At 39.7% G+C, this 24,109-nt stretch overlaps 1 protein-coding gene across 2 annotated transcripts; it reads right to left on the reverse strand.

The window, feature by feature from the left end:
• Positions 1–2,827: 2,827 nt before the first annotated feature.
• Positions 2,828–23,593, reverse strand: tspan17 (tetraspanin 17). Of its 2 annotated transcripts, XM_039813271.1 has the most exons (8): positions 22,997–23,593; positions 15,412–15,462; positions 13,312–13,458; positions 12,443–12,613; positions 11,841–11,966; positions 11,190–11,237; positions 9,080–9,196; positions 2,828–8,831 (listed from the first exon to the last, which is right to left on the reverse strand). In XM_039813271.1, the coding sequence occupies exons 1-8, from the start codon at positions 23,081–23,083 to the stop codon at positions 8,766–8,768; spliced, it is 813 nt and encodes a 270-aa protein (XP_039669205.1). In that variant the 5' UTR covers positions 23,084–23,593; the 3' UTR covers positions 2,828–8,765. The 2 variants fall into 2 exon arrangements, 1 of the variants encoding a protein (XP_039669205.1); XR_005640446.1 differs by lacking the exon at positions 2,828–8,831 and having other exon boundaries at positions 9,089–9,196; positions 9,348–11,237.
• Positions 23,594–24,109: the final 516 nt, after the last annotated feature.

The raw sequence follows: 24,109 nt of genomic DNA on the forward strand, positions 1-24,109 counted from the left end.
AAAGGACACATAATGACAGAATAAACCGTATTCTTCCCAGTATTGTGCAGATGTGTAGTTAACACAACTTATTTTGGTGGTTTAAGATGTGACACAGATACACCCAAGAAGCAGCTTTGAAAATGTTAAAGTAGCGCTTCAGTTACTTTCCTTGCTTAAAGGGGCCCCAGGTTGGACTGTCGAACAGATGGTGCCGCAGAAATGAATTTGATGATATTAGCGGAGTCTGATTTTAGGGACTTTGTACTGTATAAATGATTGTGTGTGTCCTTTTAAACATACAAATTAAAAATGATTCACCACCACCTAGCCTACAGTAGCAGCTACCAATCCTTGATATATACAAGTAAAGTATATAAGACTAGTGTAAAGTTCTGAAGAAGCCGTCATGAAGGAGGTGACTGCCTTCTAGTCGTCAGAGAGCTAAACCTGGAATAAGACAACTGAAATTATTCTGACAACCATACGTACTAGAGGGTGTGTAATATATGTTTAAACTATATGTAGTATGTACATGTTTTATATATACATATAGGTACCTGTTTATGACCATGTAGAAATATCTGTTTGTTATACACAATTATAAATTTGCCATCTTGACCACATTTCAGCCCAAATGCATCTTATTATTCCATTATTAGTTACTTTAACATCGCTTTTCATGTATTATTGATCCTTTGTATTATTTCTGTTGAATTGTCTTGAAAAAAAAATGAATAAAAACAATTCAACAAAGCCAAGATTTTGACAACTACTTAAAATCTTTTTTTTTTTTTTTTATGAAAATGCATTTATGATCAGTATTTGTAAAGCCAAATGCTTAAAGCAAAATGTTGTTCACACATCGTGTTCAGTCAACCGCAAAACCAGAGTAGATTATCAACTGATGAAATGAATATGATAAAACATCTTCAAGAGGGACATTTTTCTTATTGCACACAAATCTGTCTCCAACTTTACCACAGCCTCAAAGATCTGCAAGCCACCAGCACATGGATTCAGGCTTTGATTATGACTTTGCCGGAGCTCCAACTATCTCTTCAGTGAACTACAAGGTACCAGTAACACAACATCTACCATATATGTACGTTAAAGTCCGATGCAGTATCATGCTTTGTGCCCTCCTACAACTTGTTGCAGAATACAATAAGAAAGCTGCAGCAGCAGTGTCCAGTGTGGCCTTGCAGATCTGTGATACAGTATTTTCAACTTTACTTATTAGAGAATGGAGCATGTGATTTAACTGTATCCTTTTAATAATATTAAATGGTCTGGTTTTCAATGATGAACTACTGTTTGGATGTATGGAATTTGATTTGATATGGATTGACTTTACTGTTCCTGATGTTTCCTGTGCAGATAAAAATGCATGGCCAGTCCTATTTATTGGGCAGATAATGCTCATGGTAGCAGCTGCTAATCAAATCAAAAAGGAGGAATCTCAGCTGCAGTAGCTGTCTTTGTGGCCATGGAGCCATGTGCTTTATGTTAACAGGTACAACACTACATTTATGGATTTTCAAGGATGGCTAGGTTCACAAATGATCATTCACTGCCATTCCCTATGGCCAGAAACTGGAACATAAAGGCCATAAGAGCACTGAAGCATGTTGTATATTAATTCATTTGTTCATTGTCAAGGAAACTGCTCCAGTTTGGGCATCCTGCTGGAGTGTCCTTGGGTTGCATGGTGAAAGACTATGTCAATAGCCTGAAGTTGATGGATACATTTTGTTTAAGAGTTACTGTCTTTGATCTCAACATCAAGGCAGCGCTGCAATAGCAGGTAACTGAATTGATTTCTATAGCTTCCAGCTGCTCTCCAAAAGCCACTAATGGCAACAATTTAATACACACGTTAATTTCCTACTTTCTTTCTGCGTTGCATTTTTGCTGCCTTACAGGATTAAAAGATGAAGTCACAGCAGAAGTGTGTGAGTGTCTGAGCTCACAGTCACCGTTTGTCTCCCTCTATCGGCTGACTCATCCATCATATGATAAATGAAAGCATTTTCTAATCACAGAAAACCCTAAAAACAACAGTGTAACTGGGACAATTAGTGTAGCGTTCATTCTTAAGTGTCTAACAGCACATAGCTGATTGACTCCTTTCCTTAAGAGTTCGGTGGTGGAAGAAGTATTCAGATCCTTTGTACAAGTCAGAAAAGCAGCATTTTAATTTAGTAGCTATTTGAGGTGGGGCAAATTCTATATGCATATATACATACATATATGTACATATATACACATAAACACACACACAATATATATATATATATATATATATATATATATATATATATATACATACACACATACATACACACATATACATATATACATACATACATATATACACACACACACACACACACACACACACACACACACACACACACACACACACACACACACACACACACACACACACACACACACACACACACACACACACACACACACACACACACACACACACACACACACACACACACAATTTTTGGCCTTTATTTCTGACAGGACAGATGAAGATATGAACGGGGAATGACATGCAGCAAAGGGCCGCAGGTCGGAGTCGAACCCGGGCTCGCTGCGTTGAGGAGTAAATTTGGAAGGAGTGGAATTTTTTAGGAGGTGATCATGAGAAATATTTTAATCTGTAAATTGATCAGTAACTACACATCAAATACAGTAAAAGCAGTAAAGGTATAAAGTAGTGAAAATATTTAAGTACAATGGTGTCAAAATTGTAAATGCAGCACTTGCATAAATGTGATTACTGTCCATGATTGATTGAGTTAAAAAAAAGAAGAGAAAAACACTCCGGTTATCATAAATCCTTTAATATATGAAAGAGGCATATTTTAACACAATGTACAGTGTAACAGACAATGTCCCACAGTTTTCATTTACAACATTTCTTTACAAGGCTACCCATCCGAGTGGACAGGTCTAAACTGAGAGAATGGATAGATCACATGGTTTTCTTTGTTGTACGCTGAAATCGAGACAACTAAAAACTGTACTTACAGACTGTAAGTAAAACTGAGAAAACTGGTCTTGTTGCCCAGCTGAACAAATGGATATTCATAGTGGTTTCTGTGTGGCTAAAAGATCGTTAAATACTAAAACTGTAAACCCATCTTCAACTTAAAACGCTTTTGTGTTCCAGTCAGATTGCGTCTTCTTGTTCAAATCACAAACTGGTATGGAAATATCAGTACTAACAACTGCGATATTGCGGTTTAATTTTTTTCAACTATGCTGCTCCTCTGTGCTCTGACAAGACCAGCGTCTGCACACAAAGATTGTGAATAGGGCTGTACCGAATATAATGTTTTTGTTGGATTCAAAGCTTCTATTGAGGTTTTGGAATTAAGCTTTGTATGTCTGTTGTCATATTTTATGACATCGGCCTAAAAAAAAAAAAATCCTCTAACAAAATCCTTAATTTAAATAAAAGGGATTCATTGGATTAAATGATTAGTCTTTTTTTTTATTAAATCAACTTTCTTTAATAAATATAACACCAGTTTCGTCAGGCAACGGGCTAATTCAACGAAATAAGGCACCCTTAGGCTTATAGCAAAATTATGCTACGACAGGAACAACGCTCTGGAATTACTGGAAATGTGTGGATCACACAAGTAACAAACAATCCGACGCAGACACCACTAGCATCTAATTCTACAAATAGTATAACACTCGTAATATTAGTGTAGCCTCATCTTTATCTGCAACTGTGCAGACATGACATTCATAAACAGAATGAATAGACAAGCAAAACTAACAAAAAAGCTGCGCAGCATTCAAAGGTTACATTTAGAATTTGCATTCTCATGATCGAGTTTGAACGATATCGTATGAAAACGTATGCACAACAATGGGTATGATAACCTACCAAACTACTCATGTGACAACCAGTTACGATAAGCTGTCTTTACAGTTACATTTAGCTGAGAAAATGTTACGGTGAGCCGGGAACCGAGCACCGTGAGGTCCGCTTGTTTAAGCAGTTGCAGTTGAGTTGGGCCGACAAAAGGTGATCGTCATGCGCCGGCGACAGTTTAGTTTAGGCACCAAAACGACTAGTTCAGATTAGAAATAAGAGTGTGGTTTGGATTAAAACACCAGTCCCCATAGTACCCCTAGAAAACACAAGACTTTCACCCAGGGAACGCATGTTAAGTGTTACGATGCAAATCTTGTTTTTTCCCCCAGGGACACAACTCCACCCCCCTCTTAAAAGCCCTGTGGACGAGAGTGCGGCTCGGGCCGCATTTTTCTGTCCGAAAAACCCGACCCGAGCCCGACAGGCATTAAGATATTTATGTCAGAGCCCGACAGTTAAAATCTCATTTTTTTTTCTCATATTTTAAATTTATTTTAATTACAAAAACGAACCTTTGCATCAAGTAAAACCCAGTAGCCCATTGGCTACCTACATTATAAGCGGTTTTAAATTTTAAATGTTCAATGTCTTATCGCGCTGATGTGACCGAGCCCGACCCGAACCCAAACCTCATTTCTAAATATCTGTCCATACCCGTTGGGTCCCGTTGGGCTCGGGTATCCATCCTCTACTGTGGACCACATCGCTCCTATACAGCTGCAGTCAATGTAGTCCATGCAGCAATAAATATGTGGAATACGAGTTAGAGTGCGTTACTTTTCGTAGCTATATGTACGAATGGTTCATGAGAACCGCCTGGTCAACGTTATGAACGAAGCTTCGAACTATTCGGTACAGCCCTACAAATGTCTCATGTGCTGCTCACTTGTGTAAGAAAAGAAATCCAGAGAAATGATGACATTAGCAGATGTCAAAGCTTGAAAAGAATCACAGGATAGTGACAATGACTTTGTATTTATATGCATAAAGGATTTTTGTTTTTTAAAGTTAAGTCAAACCATTCATAAATGCACATGTAGCAAAATGTTTTATAATCAACAAAGAATTATCAAAACCTGGACAAAATCTTCATCATCCACATTGTTTAAAGCTACTGAAGAAGAGATTGAGAATTAAAACATGGTTTAACTGGTTGTTTCTGATGATTTCAATTCTTTGTGATTGCATATAAGGTCTGCACACACACCTGCAAACAGAAGAAATGGAATGCTCATCTGCTGTCATGCTCACTAGAGCAAATAAAAAACAAAAAGAAAAAAATAAAATAACAGAATGACATCTAGAAGTAAAGACAACACTTTATTTCACATTCCTAAGCTTCACTTGTCTTGTGCATAGCACTGTACAAGGGGACCAAGAATGTCTGACTGAGCGTGGAGCAGTAGGTCCGTGCTGATACAGACTTATACATTCATCCTATGCGTAAGGCTCCTCCTTGGGAATGATTTAACTGCCCACAGGGACAGCAGAGAAATTAAGAGGGCGTTTCATAATGCAAGGCCATTACAATACAGGACAAAGCATAATTAGCATTGTTTTCTCCCTCCTCCTTTCCCCTGCATTAATACAAGAATACAAAAACCAGAATCACCCAACGCTGTTAAAAACAAACATACATACTCCAGAAAGTCACCTTTGTAGAGTATATGTATATTAAAGCCACACTGCTATAACAGATTATTATGGCATTATTGTCCTTATTACCAAGGTTACTATCTGATTACTGGCATATCCATCCAGACACAGTGGTGGCTGCAGAGATAGAGCAGGAGTGCTTTTTGTTTAAGAGCTGTAGCTCTGTACTGCAGCAGAACTGACACCCCCGTGGCATCCAACTGCCTTCAGCCAGATCCTCAGAATCACTCAAAAGGCAGCAGCACACCATTTTATCATGTACCACATAGAATCGTCTCGCATGCATAAGCAGAGGGGTTTGTGTTTTTTTTTTGTTATGAGGGGAAAGGGGTGTCCAAGACTCTGAGCAGACACTTCCAATTAAGGGTGATTTAAGAAAAGTGTTAAAACTTCAAAGATTTGTTGAACTAATTAATCACACATCATCCGTTTCAACCTACTTTTCAAAAGATTAAGCTAGAAAAGGTATGGAGAGAAAATAAACACTGGTTTCATCCTGATCTTCTAGACTTGGGTGGGGACAAATTGATATACAACAGTTAGTGAAATCAAAGAAGCCCACACACACACACATTTAGAATAAACAGAGAGAAATCATGTTATATCAGGCAGCTGTAAGTTGCGCTTTATCCTGTAAATGTTTCTACATTTGATCTGAAAGGGGTGGGAAAAAAAATGTCTGTTTTCTCACATTGCTTGAGGCTCTAACTCACTGATTACTACAGCGCTGAGAAGAATGAGCCTCGCCTATGCAAACTCACCCATTTCAACTGAGAGAAGTCAATAAGATGCGTTGTGCTCCTCCTCTGGATCTATTCGAGTTGCACATTCATGACACCTAAATTCAAATAATTGTGTTGCGTTTCTCTTTTTTCAAAACAAGCCGTGTGTAAAAATACATAAAAATGACAGGCTTTGAAACCGGTGCAGTCAGATCAGGTAGTGTTTTGAAGAGGGAGCATGTGGGTGAAAGCAACATGTGAGCACAGCAGATCATAAGGTGCCGTTACTGAACGAGCTCCATATATATATAGCCAATACATATCTATATTCTACAGACAGACTCCGTGAAGCAGGAACAGCTTTGGTGTACTGCTCACAGAATATTAATGCTACTCATCTTTCAACTTCTGTGCATTGCAATCCAAGACATTCTTTTTGTTGTTGGTCTGAGTGTGTCTGTATATGGCCTGGTAAACCCCACCCAAATCATGCCTATGCTGTGTATCTGAAGGATACTGCTACAACCAGAAACAACTGTAGTGGTCAAATGCAGACAGAAATGTACAAAAGTATCAAGTCAACCCAGTCATATGATCAGAAACGATATCGTGTCGCGAAGATCATGAACGAAGATGACAAGCTGTGAGGGCGACTAACTGTATGATGGAATCCAAAAGTATTTTTTGGATAATTAACAACAAATGTCGACATGAGTACAAATTGTAAACTTGAGAAAGAACAAATAATCAGAATATTTTCTCAGCCTGGAAACAATAACAACATAGCAAATTGTTTAAATGCCATCATGTTAGACTTGTTGTTAGCTTGTTATCAATAATCTAATAAACGTTAAAGCAGCATTCATGTTATATATTGAGGCTTTTGCTAATATCGAAAAAGGTAACAGCGTGTTTTTACTATTCTATTTAAAAACCAGTCCAAACAAAAGACGCGGCATTAAATTAAAAGATAAAAAAGCGATATTATAAACATTTTTAATTTGCGTTTGACTTCTCATTTCAACTGGCATTTCCCACATAAAAAGGGACAATAAATTCACATTTTGGCTATCTAGAAATGCTATTTCTTTTTTCCCGGCATTCCTAATAAAATCACAATTGTAGCCAGACAAAACCTTGGCAGTTCGCTTGTGGCCAGCTGATATTATTTGGTCAACAATAAGAAGCTATTTCGCAGTTGACTGTCAGAGGTAAAACGGGTGCCTGGTGAAGTCAAACAATGAACCCAGAATGAAAATGTGTGCCTATGAAAGGACAGGAAATAAAAGGATGAATAAAGGACATCTATAAACAGACAAATATTCTTATTTCAATATAGGACAAAATATAAGACAAATGTGGTAACATAAGTCAAGTAAAAAAGGCCCAAAACCAGCAATCCCATGTGCCTTAGGGATGCTCAGAGATAAACAATCTCAACTATCATTAAACCCATTTCCCTGTATAGCCTAGTCCTACGATCCTAACCACACCAGGCCATCCCATATAATACAATACAACATCCTTCAGTAAATCAACGGATAATACAATCACTGCAGGGCAAACAGGGTGACTTTCGAGGATCTGTCAGTGTTTTCTGCATTAAGTTAGTCCATCTAAATTCAACAGACATGGATGGAAAAAAATAGATATGCTTTTAACCGGTGGCAGAAAGCATATCTTTTCGGCCAGGCCCTGAGGTATTGTGGGGCGGGGTGCAGAAATTCCATGTAAAGATCAGAAAGGAGACAAAGATATCACAGGAAATTAATGGCACTTCTTACATTTTGAGTTAGAATTGAAATCCCCTGAAATGGTTTGAAGTTGCAGATTTGACCAGCCAGTGTTCAGAGTCTTTTCAGCGGTCATAAAAAGGTCACCATGGGAGAGAAAAACGACACACAAGAGGAATCAATGCATTTGTTAGCCGACTGGCCAGCCACCCACGATTCCCTACAGAAGGAAGTGGGGACAAGCATGTTGTAGGCGGAGGTGTTCAATCCCTCGCTGAGTGGACAGAGGCTCTGTGACAATGCAACGCTTGACTTACTGTCTTTTTTTGTTTTGTTTCATCCATGGCTTCCAATCTCCCAGTTGACAGGAGTTCTTGTGCAACTGCGCCCCATACATACACTTGTCCAAAGAACAAAAATCAGAAAAAGAAAAAAAAGAAAAAAAAGAATCTAACTATGAAGTAGGCAGGACCGTCCTCTGTATATTTGGGTTAAAATCCCAGCAGACAAAGTGTTGACTGTTTGGTTTGTGTGGGATATTCTTTTCCTCATTCAAGTGTCACTGATAAACAGGGAAGTAAACTCTTTGTGTCTGCACGTATGCAAGTGTGAGAGTGTGAATGTGCTGCTTAGCTCAACGGCAAAGAAGACAGCGTTGAAGGTTGTCGGCTCTCCGTCCTCAGCCGGGCAGGACTCTTTGTGTGCTGTGTTGACCTGGCTGGGCCTAAGGGGCAGGGTGTCTCCCTCACTTCAGCTCTCCTATCACCAGTTGGCTTTGACAGCTTTGACATCACTCACCAGGTTTTGAGCAAGGCAGATACCAAAAATCTGCAGAGGAACACACACAGGACAATAGGTTAAGTGTTGCTTAGAGAAAATGAGATCAGATGTTACAGTTCCAAAAAGAGCAGACTTCTGTATTGCAGGGGTTTGCTTGATGTTACCCGTTGTCACCATGAGATGGCAGTGATAGAAATTCAGAACCCAGACATATTGCTACTTTTAGGTAAACACCTCATTTCAAATGCAATAGGTTTCCTCATGTAAATGTTTGCAAGAAGAAAAACATATCTTACCTGCAAAAGTGCAATACCAACAAAGATTCCAGCTACAATGATAAGGTTGTCCTGAAGCCATTTCTCGAACTGTCCCACACAGCCCTTGGTATGGATATATTTCTGCCGGTCCAGGTCCTTTTTTTTTTTTGAAAACAAACAAAAAAAGATTAGAAGTAAATTAAAATTAAGAGTGAATACATTGTTTCTTAAAACCACATTAGAATGATCAGATTCCAGAAAGGACATTGGCCTTTTGCCTGATTTAAACAAGCATCTGAACTCTTACCTATGACTAATGCTGAACAAAGCAAAGATACACAGATAGCATTTTGCCCAGTGACTCCTTCACTGCTGAGGAGGGCATGAGGAGAGAGTGATGGCTGAGTCAATCGTAGATTACAGTGCGTCAGTGTCTGGACATCATGGAGAATATCAAGGCAGTGTATTCAGTCTCTAAAAGGACCCTGTCAGGGCTGAACAAACAGGCAGAAGCTGTTTCCTGTTACCGGACAGCTGGCTGTTTATGTTGTCAATTTCAAACGATGATGTACATGGTCTATTCAGAGATGGACATAAAATGGGGTAATTTAGAGCTGCAAGGGGACTAAAATGGGTGTCAACAGGACCCTATACAATGCTCTCTTTGTTACTCTTCAAGACAAGTCAACCAGACAAACCCTTTGTTCTCTTTGCAAAACCTGAAAGCTAGCTGTCAACCAATCAGAGGTAAAGGGAACCCCTTGGCAGCCAATAAAAAAAAAGCAGGAAATGCAATGTTGTTCTGGCTGTGAACTTCCTCTAAAGCTATTTCAGCCCTCTGCCTTTTTTTGTGCTGCTGTCCTCCACATGTCTCTTCCTCTTGCCCAGCATGCACTCCATAAATAAGCTGGATAGAAACTTACTGCACATCCCTGATAGTTTCAGCAAAATGTCAAGGCCAGGGCGTTAGCAGAAGAGCACAAAGAAAAAATGAATTTATACCAACTCAGTGGCAGGTGGTTCACCGTATTGCAGTGTGCCTAGCAACAGCAATCTTTCCGACTGCAGTGCAGTGAGTTGTAACCACCACACCCACACACAGAGGAAAAGGGAACGGACTGGCATAACCCACTGAGTCACCAATTACAGAGTGTAGTAAGGCTGCTCTCTAGGCTATAACTGGAGCCTAATTATCCCTGTTAGAAGAACAATCTGTTATTAAGGCAAGAAGCACGAAGAGGAGCCTGTGTGCGACTTAACCCTATACATTCTCTGTGTCTGCTGCATTGGCCAAATGTTTCTAGGTACACTTCTATTTTGTGTGTTTTAAAACAAAAAAGGAAATTCTTCCACATCTAAAATGTGTAATGTGTAAAATCTCAATTTGACTGGTTCCAATCAATGTAATTTTATTTAAACCATTAATCCATTTTTACTGGGGGGTTTGAGACAAGCAATCAAGCCTAAAACAAATGAACCTGATCGCCACTCCACCCTCCACGAATGCTTAGATTGTTTCAATCAAACAGGCTTGCAGCTTGTCAATCAGCTCGTTTTGGTTCTGCTGCTATCATTTTTAAAGACTTTTTAAATCTCGATTTATTTGAAAAATAACAATAAAGCTAGGTCTTAGAGAATAAGAATAACTGGAGAGCGAAGTAAAACAAATATAGGGTTAAGTATATAGAGAGTCCTAGAGATCTACAGAAGTGTTATAGTGCGTTCCATTTGTACTCGGAAGTCGGATTTTCCGAGGTCAAAGTCGGAAACGCTCCCTGACCTCGGACAATCACAGAGTACCCCGAGCTAAAAATCCAACATGGCTGCCTAGTGAATCAACAGTAATGAAAGCTGTAGTAACATACAGTTGTAAGCACTTCTGTGTTATCAATCAGTCGTACACACAGTCCTGGTCCAACTTCTCTCTGTGGACCTGTTGTTACGCTGTTGGTATGCACAAAAAACAGCTTAATGCGTTGTTATAAACTGGTATTGCTAACAATGGCTAACCTGGCTAGAGCTAACCACACAACAAAAAAATCAGACTTGTAAACGGAACGCATTCAACTCGGGTGGGACGTCGTTCCCAGCTTCGGATTCCAAGTTCCGAGGTAAATGGAACGCACTATTAGAGACCAGAGATACAAACCCCTTGAAGCCGAACATCATAACCACACTGCGTGTTGATCACATCCTCCTGTAAGAACAATACAAAAATGTGAGAATCCTCTCCATTTCAACAACTGTTCACAGTGTTTGACATGTCGGAGTGACGAGAGGAGAAATAAATTAAGAACTGCCTGCTTCATCAATTAACTTTATAACAACGTGTTGATAAGACAATGGGTCAACTGAGTATGGCTCCAGAATAATGTATTATGTGTATGTATTATATAGCTATATATTGGAGTCATTATTTGTCTGAAAAAGCCAAAATACTCTTTTGTACTCCATCATGTCCATTTTTCCAACTATTTTCTGAATTCAATTCTACAAGCCCTCAAAATGAATTAGAATGCTAAAAAAAATAAAAAACTAGTTTAGGGCTACAACTCAGGTTTCTTTTCATTATCGGTTAATCTGCAGATTATTTTCACGATTAATCTTTTTGTCTATAAAATGCCAGAAAATGGGTGAAAAATGTAAAAAAAATGACAAACTATTATTTGATTATCAAGATAGTTGCCGATTAATTTTCTGCTGATCGACTAATAGCTTACATAGCTCTAGATTATGAATTCAAATAATGATATATAATCATGCCTGATTAATCATGCATTACTATGGTTGAATGACTCACGGCCGGGTCTTTGACACAGCAGGAGAAGGGGACTCCACAGCGTTCCCTACTGGGGTTCAGGTCAGTGCAGTTGAAGTAGATGTTCAGGTTCCAGTCGTCGGGCCCGTGAGCTCCGCAGCACGACCACTGAGACATCAGCAACAACAGGCAGAGATTAGGCAGCCAACTCCAGTTAACGAACAGATTTATTTTCTCTGATCTGGTCTTGAAACCTGGCTCAGGACAGCTTGGGTGGGTAGCCAGCTTACTGTGGCGGGTAGAGACTACAGATAGTGAGACACAAATGGCGAGACAACAGCAGATCTAATCGCCTTTACAGTGCGCCATGACAGAGCCCAGTGTTTACACCCGGGAGCCAATTATCTAAACTGTCTCGTTCATGTAATTGGATAATCATTTGAGGGAAATACAATCACATTAATCACAAGATTTAATCCACAATTGCAGTGGCTGACTCAGTCTCCTCTCTGCCCAGAACTTAGCTAAGCTGATTGAAACTCATATAAACAACAACCTTTCTAAAGAAGGGAGTGACTCCTTCCAGCTAAGAAACGTTTTACTGTTAGTGACACACAAGTTATAGCCAGTAGGTGTGGACTCACATATTCCTGGGCAAAGTCAATGAGATTCTGCAAGTCTATGTCATCGCGGTAGGCCTTGACATTATTGTTGATAAAAAAGTTGAGCTGGTCTTTGATCCAGTCCTTAAAGACGAAGGCAAGGATCCCCGCAGTGAGCTCCAAGAAGAAGATCAAACCCAGGAACACGGAAAACTGGGAAGTACACAACACAAACAAACATTAAAAACACAAGCACTTAAACAATAAATCTGTCACTTCAATCAGAGGATCTGGGTGTGCCAAAGAGAATCCTGTTTTCTGAAAGGATCAGAACACTAACAACGTGTTTCTTCATTCAAGCATTTCTTGTAAAATAATGAAAAAGCAACAACTCTGATTTAATGTCCCTGTGTAGGTCTGGTTGTAGGGCCTGTCCTGATTTGCTGAGTGAGAGTGTGGCAACAAAAAACGCAGTCCCAGAGGTGCCATTATATTTTCCCTTTACAGTAAATGTAGGAGGAGACAGGGCTAATGATAAATGCACAAAAGCCACATTAGCTCCTCGCTCGGACGCCTGACTTACTGCTGCTAATGGACACCGGCTGGACTTAATAGCTACTCAGAATCGCAGCCAGCAACAAGACAAGTTTGTCTCCGTCAGTCACATGTAGTTATCGATACAGCTGAACCCAAACAGATCAGTGTTTCTGATCACTGCTTTCTGATGAAACAGGACTTGGTTTAGTGAGGAGATAACACATATTTGTGCCATGCAACCAGCATTTGGCTTGGGTGAGACAAAGTGACACCTGCTGCTGTGACAGGCTCATCTGGTGTGAACTGCAGAAATAGGGGGGTGTGAAGTGGGTGAAAACGGTGTCTGCGTTGGAGAAGTCGGGAGCTTGGCTTACAAATTTGAGCAGGGAAGTGTTCTCTCTGAGTGCTCCAATACAGCCAGCAAAGCCCAGGATGAACATGACCCCTCCTACGACGATGAAGAGCCACACAGGGTCGAAGCCCCCTAGGTCTGTAATGGTTGACAGATTGGCCAGCACGCCCTGAGGGAAAGGGAAAAAAAGACAAAAGAGAGTGGTTAATATTCTGACTAGAATATGTCCAAAATCAAACCTTAGTAGGTCTATTACAAAGGTCCCATCAAAAACCCTCACTCTTCAAAAACACACCGTTAACCTTGAGAAGAGATTGTGGTATCAAAAAGAAATTTTTAACTAATTTAACTAATCACACAGCCAAGAGACCAGCTGGGGTTGCTCTGTTCAGAAATGCAGAAGCACAGCATAACAATCTATTAAAAAGGCAATACTGTTATTTGATTAGAATGGTATCTACCAAGTCTGTTGCTTCCTAAATACAATAAGAGAGCCCCAGAGGGTTTTTTGATCTATTTATCTACAACACAATTTCACTCTCTGGCAGATCTCTGTCCAACCTATGAAACTAGTAACATTTATCAGAAGAGGCACAGTTCAGAGCCTTCAGCAAACATTCACAAACGGACATCTGTCCTTCCTCTCTGCACATCCTGCCCTCACAGCCTCTGGGCCAAAGTGTATCCAACATTTTTTCCTGTCAGTCTCTGGTCTGCATCCTCCCTGCCTCTCATTCACACAATTATCTTGTTAATGTTTACCTTGTTCAGCTTTGTTGTCCTTTTTTTTAGCCGTATGTCTATTTCTGTGCATGTACTTTGAGAGCAACAAAAAGCCAGGGGTCAAATTCCTTGTATGTGTGTCACACTTACTTGGCCATTAAAACTGATTCCGATTCTGAAATGACACCCTGATGTCAAAGAATGGGCTCCCTGGACGATGAGTCAATGTCACAGGGTAGCACATTGGAAAGAGGTGCAGTTTTGTGTGTAAAAAAAGCATGTTTCAGCAAGTGTTCATCTATAACGTGTGTTCCGTGTTCGTGCATTTGATCCCACCAGGGTAAATGTGGGCGCCTGCTCTTTCAGTTCTGACATCCTGTTTGCATGTCACATATAGTGCACATGTCAAACACTTGCAGCTAAAGTCCGAGAAGCTGAAATCTCATACTGTTTAAGTTCAGCTTCAACTGCACTGAGCTAAGGGACAGCTATAGGATAGAGGCATAACAGCATTATTGTGTTTTTATGGCACTCATGCAGAATGAAGTGCCTTCATTTGAATTTAAGCATAAAGCCCAGAAACAATGTAGCCTGGCTGTTTTCTGGCTGAACGCAGCAGGCTAGAAACTAATCATCTTAGTCACCGAGACCCAAACTCACCATTATGCCTTTCCAGTACCCGCTATTCATCATTCGGCCTAATCCCTTTAAATTATTCATGCTGTTCCACCAAGGTACTCCGGTGCAGGCCTATTTGCACAAAGTTCATGACCAGACGTAACGAATCAGTACATGCTTCCACGCTGGTGCAGCATTTACTGAACAGACTGGTACAATTTCTAGCTAATTAATGAACAAATTGACTGTTAACTCAATTGGAAGGAGTTTTAAATGTGGCCATGATCCACTGCACATGAGAGGCTAATGGTAGCATCTGATCTTTGTAGCTGGTATACTGTGGTAAATAAACAATAAGTAGCTCCCATGCAAATTTGAGGCATTCATTTTGCGACAGGCAGAGGCATTAAATTCCTGGTGACTATGCGTCAAATGAGTTGGCAATGTTGGCCTTATGGCTCCTTATTTGTAGCTATGCCTATCACTAGCTTCAACAGCCACAAATCACACATAGGGTGCAGCAACATCATTTATTTCCTAAGAGTCAAGCATGACATGTTTACCAGGACTATTATCATGCAATATGCCTTTAAGTGCTACAAAGCATTACAGGAATAGTGCCTCTATTTTCCACGCCACTTCTCTTAAAAGCCCTGTTTTCATCTAATCTCTCGCCTGCAAATTGTACTTCCATCTTATTCCCGCTGGAATATAGAGAAGAATTTTAGCTATGCTGTTGTACTTCAACAGTATGTGTTTGTGTGCATGTGTTGATACTTACCTTCTCCGCCCATGCCCACAGGCCTATGCCCAAGAATGCAGCTCCTAGTAACTGTAAAACAAAGCACAGAGGCTTGACTGTCAGACGGAAAGCAACGGTAAAATAATGAAGAAAAATATTTTAGACTTAATAAGCATCAACTAAAGTTAAAGATAGAAAAAAAAAAAAAAAACTTTCTCAGTGACAAATAATAGAACGGTCTATCAGAAAAATGTGGATGTGGTGCGTTCACTTTTGATTTACAGTGTGTCTCCCTGGCAACATATGCACACAACCTGTCTGTTGTTAAACTCTGATTGATCCATAGTAATCCATGATATCACCCTTTTCCAACAGCCTCACCCACATCAAACACACGAGAAGGGCACAGTCAAATCTCTCAGTGAACATAACCAGTATTCTTCTAAAACAGGCAGATAAAAGTGTGCTCATGTAGAACTCCATCATAATTTATAGGAAAAAGCTAATTGAGAACATTGGCTTTAGGAACCTTTAACAAAACTGACTTCTGAGAAGATGTCGGAGCTTGCTGTGAACAGAGTGAATCATTACATATGTAGGTTATTGCAGGTAAGAGTCATTGCACTGGGCCGCTTAAGGGGCTGGAGAATCTGATATCCTGAGAGTTAAGGAAAATCCCTTTGGCATTAGCCTCCTGTCCCAGTGAAGGATGGATGGAGGCAAGACTCACAGATTAAAATGAGAGAACTTCAAAAGAGAACTGGGTCACTGCTTGAGATGGCCACAGTACCGGACCACCCTATGTAAAGAAACGACATTCAAGAAAACAACAGTTTATAGTTTATACTTATATAGTTTATAGTTTATAGCTTATACTAACCAGAAAGCCTGCAAGTAAAGAAAATCATCACTTCTGGGTAGTTTGGTTTTACTCCTATAATGTTATTGTCTACTCAACTGCCTAACTGCCACAAAATGTCATTCCTTGGAGATTTGGGACGGTAATGAACTTAACTATAATGGCAGAGCCTGAAATATAATAGCGCCATTGAAATTGGATTAAATCATATTGTTGAGAAGCTGATTAAATCTGGGGAAGCAGGTAAACTGATGGCAATCCGTCAGCACGCATAACAAGTCCAACAATGTGACAGTATGCAACACGACAACAGCAACTGTGAGCGGTTGCTGCAGGGTTGGCCTGCTGGTTACATAAAATGTTGTAGTGAAGGGTGTGGTGGCTTCAGATGGAAAGTGACATGCAGGAAGAGCCGAGGTAAACATGTGGCGATCACGTAGGAGAGATTAGATTGACAGAGTAAGAGTAATGAACCATTTAGCATCGGACTTTAAATAATCCACGTAGATTAAAAAGGAGGGGACAAAGACACAGAGAGAGAAAACAACTCTCACGTTACAGCCTGGAAACGTACTACTACACAGCTCCATCTAAAAGTAGAACGTTACATGTTATGGTTCTTTAGATATTCTGGTTAATTACCAGTAGTGAATGCTTATTCACAATTAATTATATAAACATGTAATAACTATTTTCATTTTAAACCAAAAGAAAATCTCTAAATGTTGCCAATATTCTTGGATTCTTAATTGGGAAAATTAGAACAGGGATATAATTTATACTGCGCTATGAAGACCAGCTTCAGACAGCCTTCGTCAACAGGAAACCAGGAAGAGTTGATTAAATTGGATGGGTAATATCTGCTCACATAAAAGCGTGTATTTCCTTAACAATGGTTAATATTATCTACCATTGATACACTTGGGAAACATTTAAATTTGTCATAATTAGCCAGAGATCATTAAGAACAGCTTGAGCGGGAACATTACCAAGATCTAGAAATGGCGTCGAGTGCTTCAAAACTGACTGCTATAATGTGGGGAGAGCAGACATTTCTGGTGATACTGGAGTGGCAGAAATGCAACATATAGAGAACAAAGAGCACAGAATCCATACTGACTGATGGTAGGCTGTGTCATTACAGTTTATCGTGCAGCAGTCCATGTTAATTATAGGTACTTAAAATACATACACAACTACTTATGGCTAATGCAAACATTTAATTACAAGACACCCTGGTGGTTCAATACGGACGCATCGCACCGTCATTTCCCATCTCTCCTGTGAACTATCCAATGAGGCAGAAAGAAAAATTATCCCTATTCACTCTGGTGCTTTTAAAATAAAAAATAAAAAAAAACAGCTGGACACCAGAGAAGTACAAACCCAAATTCCAATGAAGTTGGGACGTTGTGTAAAACGTAAATAAAAACAAAATACAATGATTTGCAAATCCTTTTCAACCTATATTCAATTTAATACACGACAAAGACAAGATATTTAAAGTTCAAACTGATAAACTTTGTTTTGTTTTTTTGCAAATATTCACTCATTTTGAATTTGATGCCTGTAACACATTCCAAAAAAGCTGGGAAAGTTGAGGAATGCTTAAAAAAAAAAAAAAAAAACACCTGTTTGGAACATTCCACAGGTGAACAGGGTAATTGGTGAGTGTCATGATTAGGTATAAAAAAGAGCAACCCCAAAAGGATCAGTGGTTCACAAGCAAGGATGGGGCGAGGTTCACCACTTTGTGAACACCTGCGTGAGCAAATAGTCCAACAGTTTAAGGAAGGAATTTAGAATAAAGGAATTTAGGGATTTCATCATCTACAGTCCATAACATTACCAAAAGATCAATGGAATCTGGAGAAATCTCTGCACGTAAGCAGCAAGGCCGAAAACCAACACTGAATGCCCCTGACCTTCGATCCCTTAGGCGGCACTGCATTAAAAACCAACATTATTATGTAACGGCTATTACCAAGTGGGCTCAGGAACACTTCGGAAAACCATCGTCAGTTAACACATCTACAAGTTAAAAGTCTACCATGCAAAGCGAAAGCCATCAACACCCAGAAATGCTGCCGGCTTCTCTGGGACCCGAGCTCATCTGGGATGGACTGACGCAAAGTGGAAAAGTATGCTGTGGTCCGACAAGTCCACATTTTAATTAGTTTTTGGAAATCATGGACGTCATGTCCTCCGGGACAAAGAGGAAAAGGACCATCCAGATTGTTATCAGTTATCAGAAATGAGTCAATATTTGCAAAAAAATTTATAAATTCAATTATAGATTGAAAAGGATTTGCAAATCACTGTATTCTGTTTTTATTTAAGTTTTACACAACGTCCCAACTTCATTGGAATTGGGGTTTGTACTTCTACATGTATTAATTCCGGTCAAAAATACCTAAATGCACATCAAGTTGCATTTCCCAGTGCTATAACTTGAGGCAACCTTGGAAGGCAGCATTAAGTGAGACAGCTATGGGAGGTATCTATGCCTGGTACCTTGCCATTTTGGCTTACTATTTCTTCCACTATTTCACAATGTGTTTCTCTCCCACTGAATAGCTCCATTAACTTTATTTATAAAAAACACTCAATAATTGAGACCCTTTTTGGAAACTACTAGACGAGTAGAATGTAACACTCCTTTTTAGGCCAGACTGCTGAACAAAACTTAAAATTCACAACTAAAATGTAGTCAATTTAAGCACAAACGAAAAATGAAGCTCAACTAAATGCATTTTCATTTTGATCACACTATTAAAAGAGACTAGACCTACTGTTACTTCAAAGTATCACTAAGCTGTGAATTTGTTAAGCCTAACACTATTTAACATGTAAGCATTTGTATAGCAAAAAAAAAACTTTTCTCCCCAAAAAAAAAGGTTAAAAATTTCGATCAAAGTGAATTTGACTGAATGAGTACAACTGAACTTAACCTGCCTTTGTACAGTGCTTGCGTTATTTCCTTTTATCTAACTTATCCCACAGTGTGGGTACCAGGTTCAAATTCAGGTCACTTGGTGGCATCGAAACACACTACCTGTGCTAAACTCTGTCAATGCTACCCTGAGACTACGATGTTGTACAGATAATCTGTGCTTTTAAGTGAGCAGTAAATAAAAAAACTAAGTGCAAAAAATTAAACATAAAAATGCAAATTTTACATGAGACCCACATAATATTTATCTCCTTGTCAATTCAACAGTAAAACCAAGAAAAGCACAGTACTGCATCTTTCTTCTTGCTTGGTTTATACTTCATTGCTTCTGTTTATTGGGAGATAAGATGTTTTAAAAGCCCATCAGGATTTGTTGCTTTAAATCTCACCTGCTCTAGTAAGTCATTCGTTTCCCTTACTTACATTTGTATCATTCTATCTAATTTATCTCCCTTTTATCCCTAAGCAAATAAACAAAGTCTGGAACTAGATGTCCCTGTATACGCCTCGTTATTCAAATTAGGATTTTCAGGTTATCTTTTTGTCAAGTGCTGCCGCAAGATGTGTTGTCCCAGAGCGAGGGCTTCCTTCTCCATGTGGACAGAGAGATTATCAACACTTGAGAAGATGCCTCCCTGAGCCAGCTGATCCCATTAACCTCAACTAACTAGCAGACAAACCAAGCTCCACGCTGCCTGGACACATACAAATACACAGAGTATAGACTTACTCAAGTGGGACTGCCCTTTCACTGACTCCCTTAAAAAGCCGAATCTCTAATGTGGCCGGCCGTGTGAACGCAGCCATTCTTGACGATATGATATCAATGGCATTGGCAACAGGGTGAATAAAATGTGAAGCTTACACCGATTGTTGCAGTCACACTTCTCAACACTTGATACTGCAAAATCAATGTATGAATTTGGCTGATTAATTACAACACAGCATGTAACTAGAGATGCACCGATTACAATTTTCTAGGCTGATTCCGATTTCCCATTGAGTTTGACCTGCTGATACCGATTTCAGCCGATTCCGATTTCATTTTTTTCTAACCAATTTACAGCACACACACACACACACACACACACACACACACACACACACACACACACACACACACACACACACACACACACACACACACACACACACACACACACACACACACACACACACACACACACACACACACACACACATTTATTTTCTATCTTTATTATTTTTTGTCTTCTTCACACATGCTGAAGAATTTCCAAACAGCTGACATGTTGCAGGTTAATTCACGAGGTTTCCTACGTGTGCGTTCTTTGAAGTTGTCTGTAAAAAGTGAAAATGGCCGTTCTGATTTCCCAGAGCCCAAGGCGACGTATTCAAATTCTTCTTTTGTTTGATCAAAAGTCCAAAAACCCAATATATTCATATAGCAATTCCATTAGACAAAGAAAAGTATCAAATGCTCCCATTTGAGAAGCTGTAACCAGCTAATTTAATTTATAGATCAACAAATTGAGTAATCATCTTATTATTTCAGCTCTACTTTACGCACAGGCAAAAGTCTACTAGGATTTCTTCCATTGCAATCAGAGATGCATACACACAGCAGGTGGAAACATGAATCCCAGTCAATCTCTAAATGGCTTGAGTGACGTGTTGGATGAAATGGCTGCATTCACACTTGGTTCTTTACAGCTGTCCACCTTCGATGTGATAACCCAATGTTCCTTTTAGACACTTATAACTGTAGCTGGCTACACACAGCCTGCATCCAACCAACTCAGCAACCTGGTTACAGCTTAACAAGGTCTTAATTACAGCAGGCAGAGCTTCCAAACATTTCAGCAGCTCAGGCAACAAAAATATGATTAATTAAGTGGATGTGAGGAAGGTGTCTATTGTAAGGACGAGAGAACGGTACGTCGTTCTTGGGTGAGAACGTCTGGCTGTTAACAGTGAGCTCAGTTGCTGGAAGAATTCACACAGAAAAGGAGGCACTAGGTTTTACTGCTCTATTTTGTTCACAAAATTTAGGGTCTTACAAGCATTCTGTCTCAATTTAGGCTGCATTTTCAAGCCTGACAAGATCACTATGGGAAAGACAAATGGGTTGATTTGTAGAGAATAAACCTCATCTCTCTGTATCTCGGCAATGCACTATCGTGTCTGTCAAATCCTGTTTCGCAGCACCACAGACAAGAGAACATCTTCTAGCAATTATGAACGGAAACAACCAGCGAGCCGGAACTTGTTCTACAGTTTTACAGAGAGCTTAGACCCCGGACTGTTAGCTTGGCCTGAGTATCAAAACAGTCTGAAAGAATCCAATATGAGTCAGACACAACACTACAGCCCTATGACTCAATATTTCCTGTTTAATTACTCAGTCATATTGAATGACAGAACTTTTCATTTGTGAGGCCAATTGTAAAATGAATTAGTGCATTTAAAAAAAAAAAAAAAAAAAAAAAAAAAAAAAAGACTCTGGCCTGTGACATGTTTGGCAGTTCATATCACCTTGGTTTCACACAATAAACATGACCGAGATTATAGTGTGATACTCGTCCTACATTTTGAAGGGGAGTGTTGAGAAATGAAAAGGTGGTGACAAAAGGACGAGGAATAGGAAGAGATCCAGTTGCATGCAGATCCCATGTGCCTGATGAGTCCGCCAGAACAAGCATATGAGTGGAGAAAACACAGAATCACACCCGGTCGTCGTCCCCCACTCCCACCCCCAGTCTTTGTTATCACCATCCCTCTTTGTGCGTTAGTGGGTGTGTGAGTGAAAGAAACAATGCTGTCCCACAGAGCCGGAGCATTATAATGGTGGATGGAGTGAAAAGGGGTGCTTGAAAAGAGCAGGGCTGGGTGGTATTCAGGCCCGTGTAGCCTTTTCCTTCCAACAGTGTGTGGGAAGACCCTCTGGGGCAGACAGACACGCCATTCCTTCACCCACAGACATTATAATACACCAGCCGCCCAGATGCAATGCAGATGGGTGAGGAGAGTGGGGTGAAGGAAACTGAACAGAGGAACTTTTCAGACTGTGGAGGGATAAATATGGGGGCATTGTGAAGGAGATGTGGGCTCACTTGCCACTGGTCTAACAATACAGAGGACACATGTCATTTCTCAAACTTAAACACAATGGTACCAATCCTTACTGCCAAGTCAGAGCAGGGAAAGAAACTAGCACCAGCCCAGCTTTTGTCTGTGTAATTGTCTCGTCACCAGCTAGCTACTCTTAAAGATAATACAGCCATCACACTATTCTAGAAACTTTAACGTTAGTTAGCCAATGAAGTATTTAAAGCGACTGGTTATATTTGTGACTTAGCTAGCTTAACGCCAAAAGTTAATTTCAGAGTTTCATCAAAAGGAAAAGTTGCAGCTGCCCAAAGGCCAATAAAGAAAACCACTTGGGAAAAAGTGGACGTCTGCTAAAAGAATTACAAGAATACAAGAATTATAGCACACCTGACTAGCTACTATCCTTCGCCAAAAAGTAACGTTAATTAGCTAGCTAGTAACTTCCTCTAGGACACTCAAGTTATACAAGTTACCACACATAAACAACAACAACAACAACAACAACACATGGCAGGAGAAAAGCTGATTTAATACTTCTTTAGTAACTTAAATTATATGTGTATTACTGACACTTAAGGGATCTTTAAGTTAAAATTCGCCAACATCAACAGTGCTAACGTTAAGCTAACTTTACCAGAATATTGAGACTTTAAGTAAGCAACATTAGCGTTACTTACTTATGATATCGACAGACAAACCATACACAGACTGTATTTACTTACCCAGAATAAAATGTTGAATCCAAATAAAAAGTATTTTACGCAGCAGCTGACTTCGGCTCCTTTAAAGTGACGGTGTTTTCTACTCATTCTTCCGAAGATAGTGGTGGCTAACTGGCAGGCTAACTAGCTAGGTAACTAACTACTACGGTTGGTACTTTAAAGACTTAACCAAAGCTGCAGTTCTTGAACAAATGAAGCCAAGGTTAACTGGCTCCATCAGCTACACAACGCCGAGTTTACTCGTCGGACAGCATTAAGTAAATCAAACATATGCGGCTAATTATCTGTTCCTCGCTTTAACTATTAGCTTGCTAGGCCAGCTAGCTCGCAACTTATATGGTTAGCATTAGCAGCTAACAACAACAAATGCAGGGGCACTTAGCTAAGGCACCGACATTCATCTGCAGTTGAGTCGATATTCAAATTGCCTGGCGTTAATTTCGGAGCGCACACCGGGAGATAGAGATAAAGCTGATGGCCTTTCAGCTAAACTCGATTATCTCTGTTGCCGCATCGTCCATAGGAATCTTCATCCTTGTTGTTTTGTGCTGTAAAACAAGCCCCTGCTGTCAAACGAGGAAACCACTGTGCGCTGACTTTCGCCCTTTTCACCTCAAGAGCGGCCTCTTGTGTCTTAATGAAGACTTTCACTTTACTGGGTGGACAGCAAAATGAGGACTAGCTAAATCATCCTGAATTGAGCACAGAGAGGTTATAAGCGCTATATTTCAAGTTAATAGATGCATAGGTGCAGCAGGAATCACAGAGGTTTATAATTTAATCCATGCAAAATAAATGAAAAATGAAAAGAGTATCCAGTACACAGTATTTTGACATGGTTCACTGGCTACCTTGTAGTTAATTTAGCTATCCACAGCAACTTAGTTCAATTTAACAATAAATGATTATCATACTATTCTTTATCTTGGTGTAATTTATATTTGGCAACACAAATCCATAAAAAAGAGAGGAGAGTTGTCTAAGGGAAACTGCTCAGCTGAGCTGAGCTCCCAAACCTTACTATATGCCACCTAATTTTCAGTTCTCTTGCAAGCCTTTCACTTTTTGAGTTGAATGATCTGATATCTAACACAGAGTTATCACACTATTTTC

This window comes from Perca fluviatilis, chromosome 10, assembly GCF_010015445.1.
Source record: "Perca fluviatilis chromosome 10, GENO_Pfluv_1.0, whole genome shotgun sequence".
Classification (NCBI taxonomy): domain Eukaryota; kingdom Metazoa; phylum Chordata; class Actinopteri; order Perciformes; family Percidae; genus Perca; species Perca fluviatilis.

Excerpts from the sequence above, each read along its gene's own strand:
- tspan17 (XM_039813271.1), bottom strand. The coding sequence starts at position 23,083 with ATGAGTAGAAAACACCGTCACTTTAAAGGAGCCGAAGTCAGCTGCTGC. Across the intron at positions 11,967-12,442 it reads TTGACTTTGCCCAGGAATAT|TGGTCGTGCTGCGGAGCTCA; the intron begins GTGAGTCCACAC and ends CTGATGTCTCAG. Across the intron at positions 8,832-9,079 it reads TTGGTATTGCACTTTTGCAG|ATTTTTGGTATCTGCCTTGC; the intron begins GTAAGATATGTT and ends GTTCCTCTGCAG.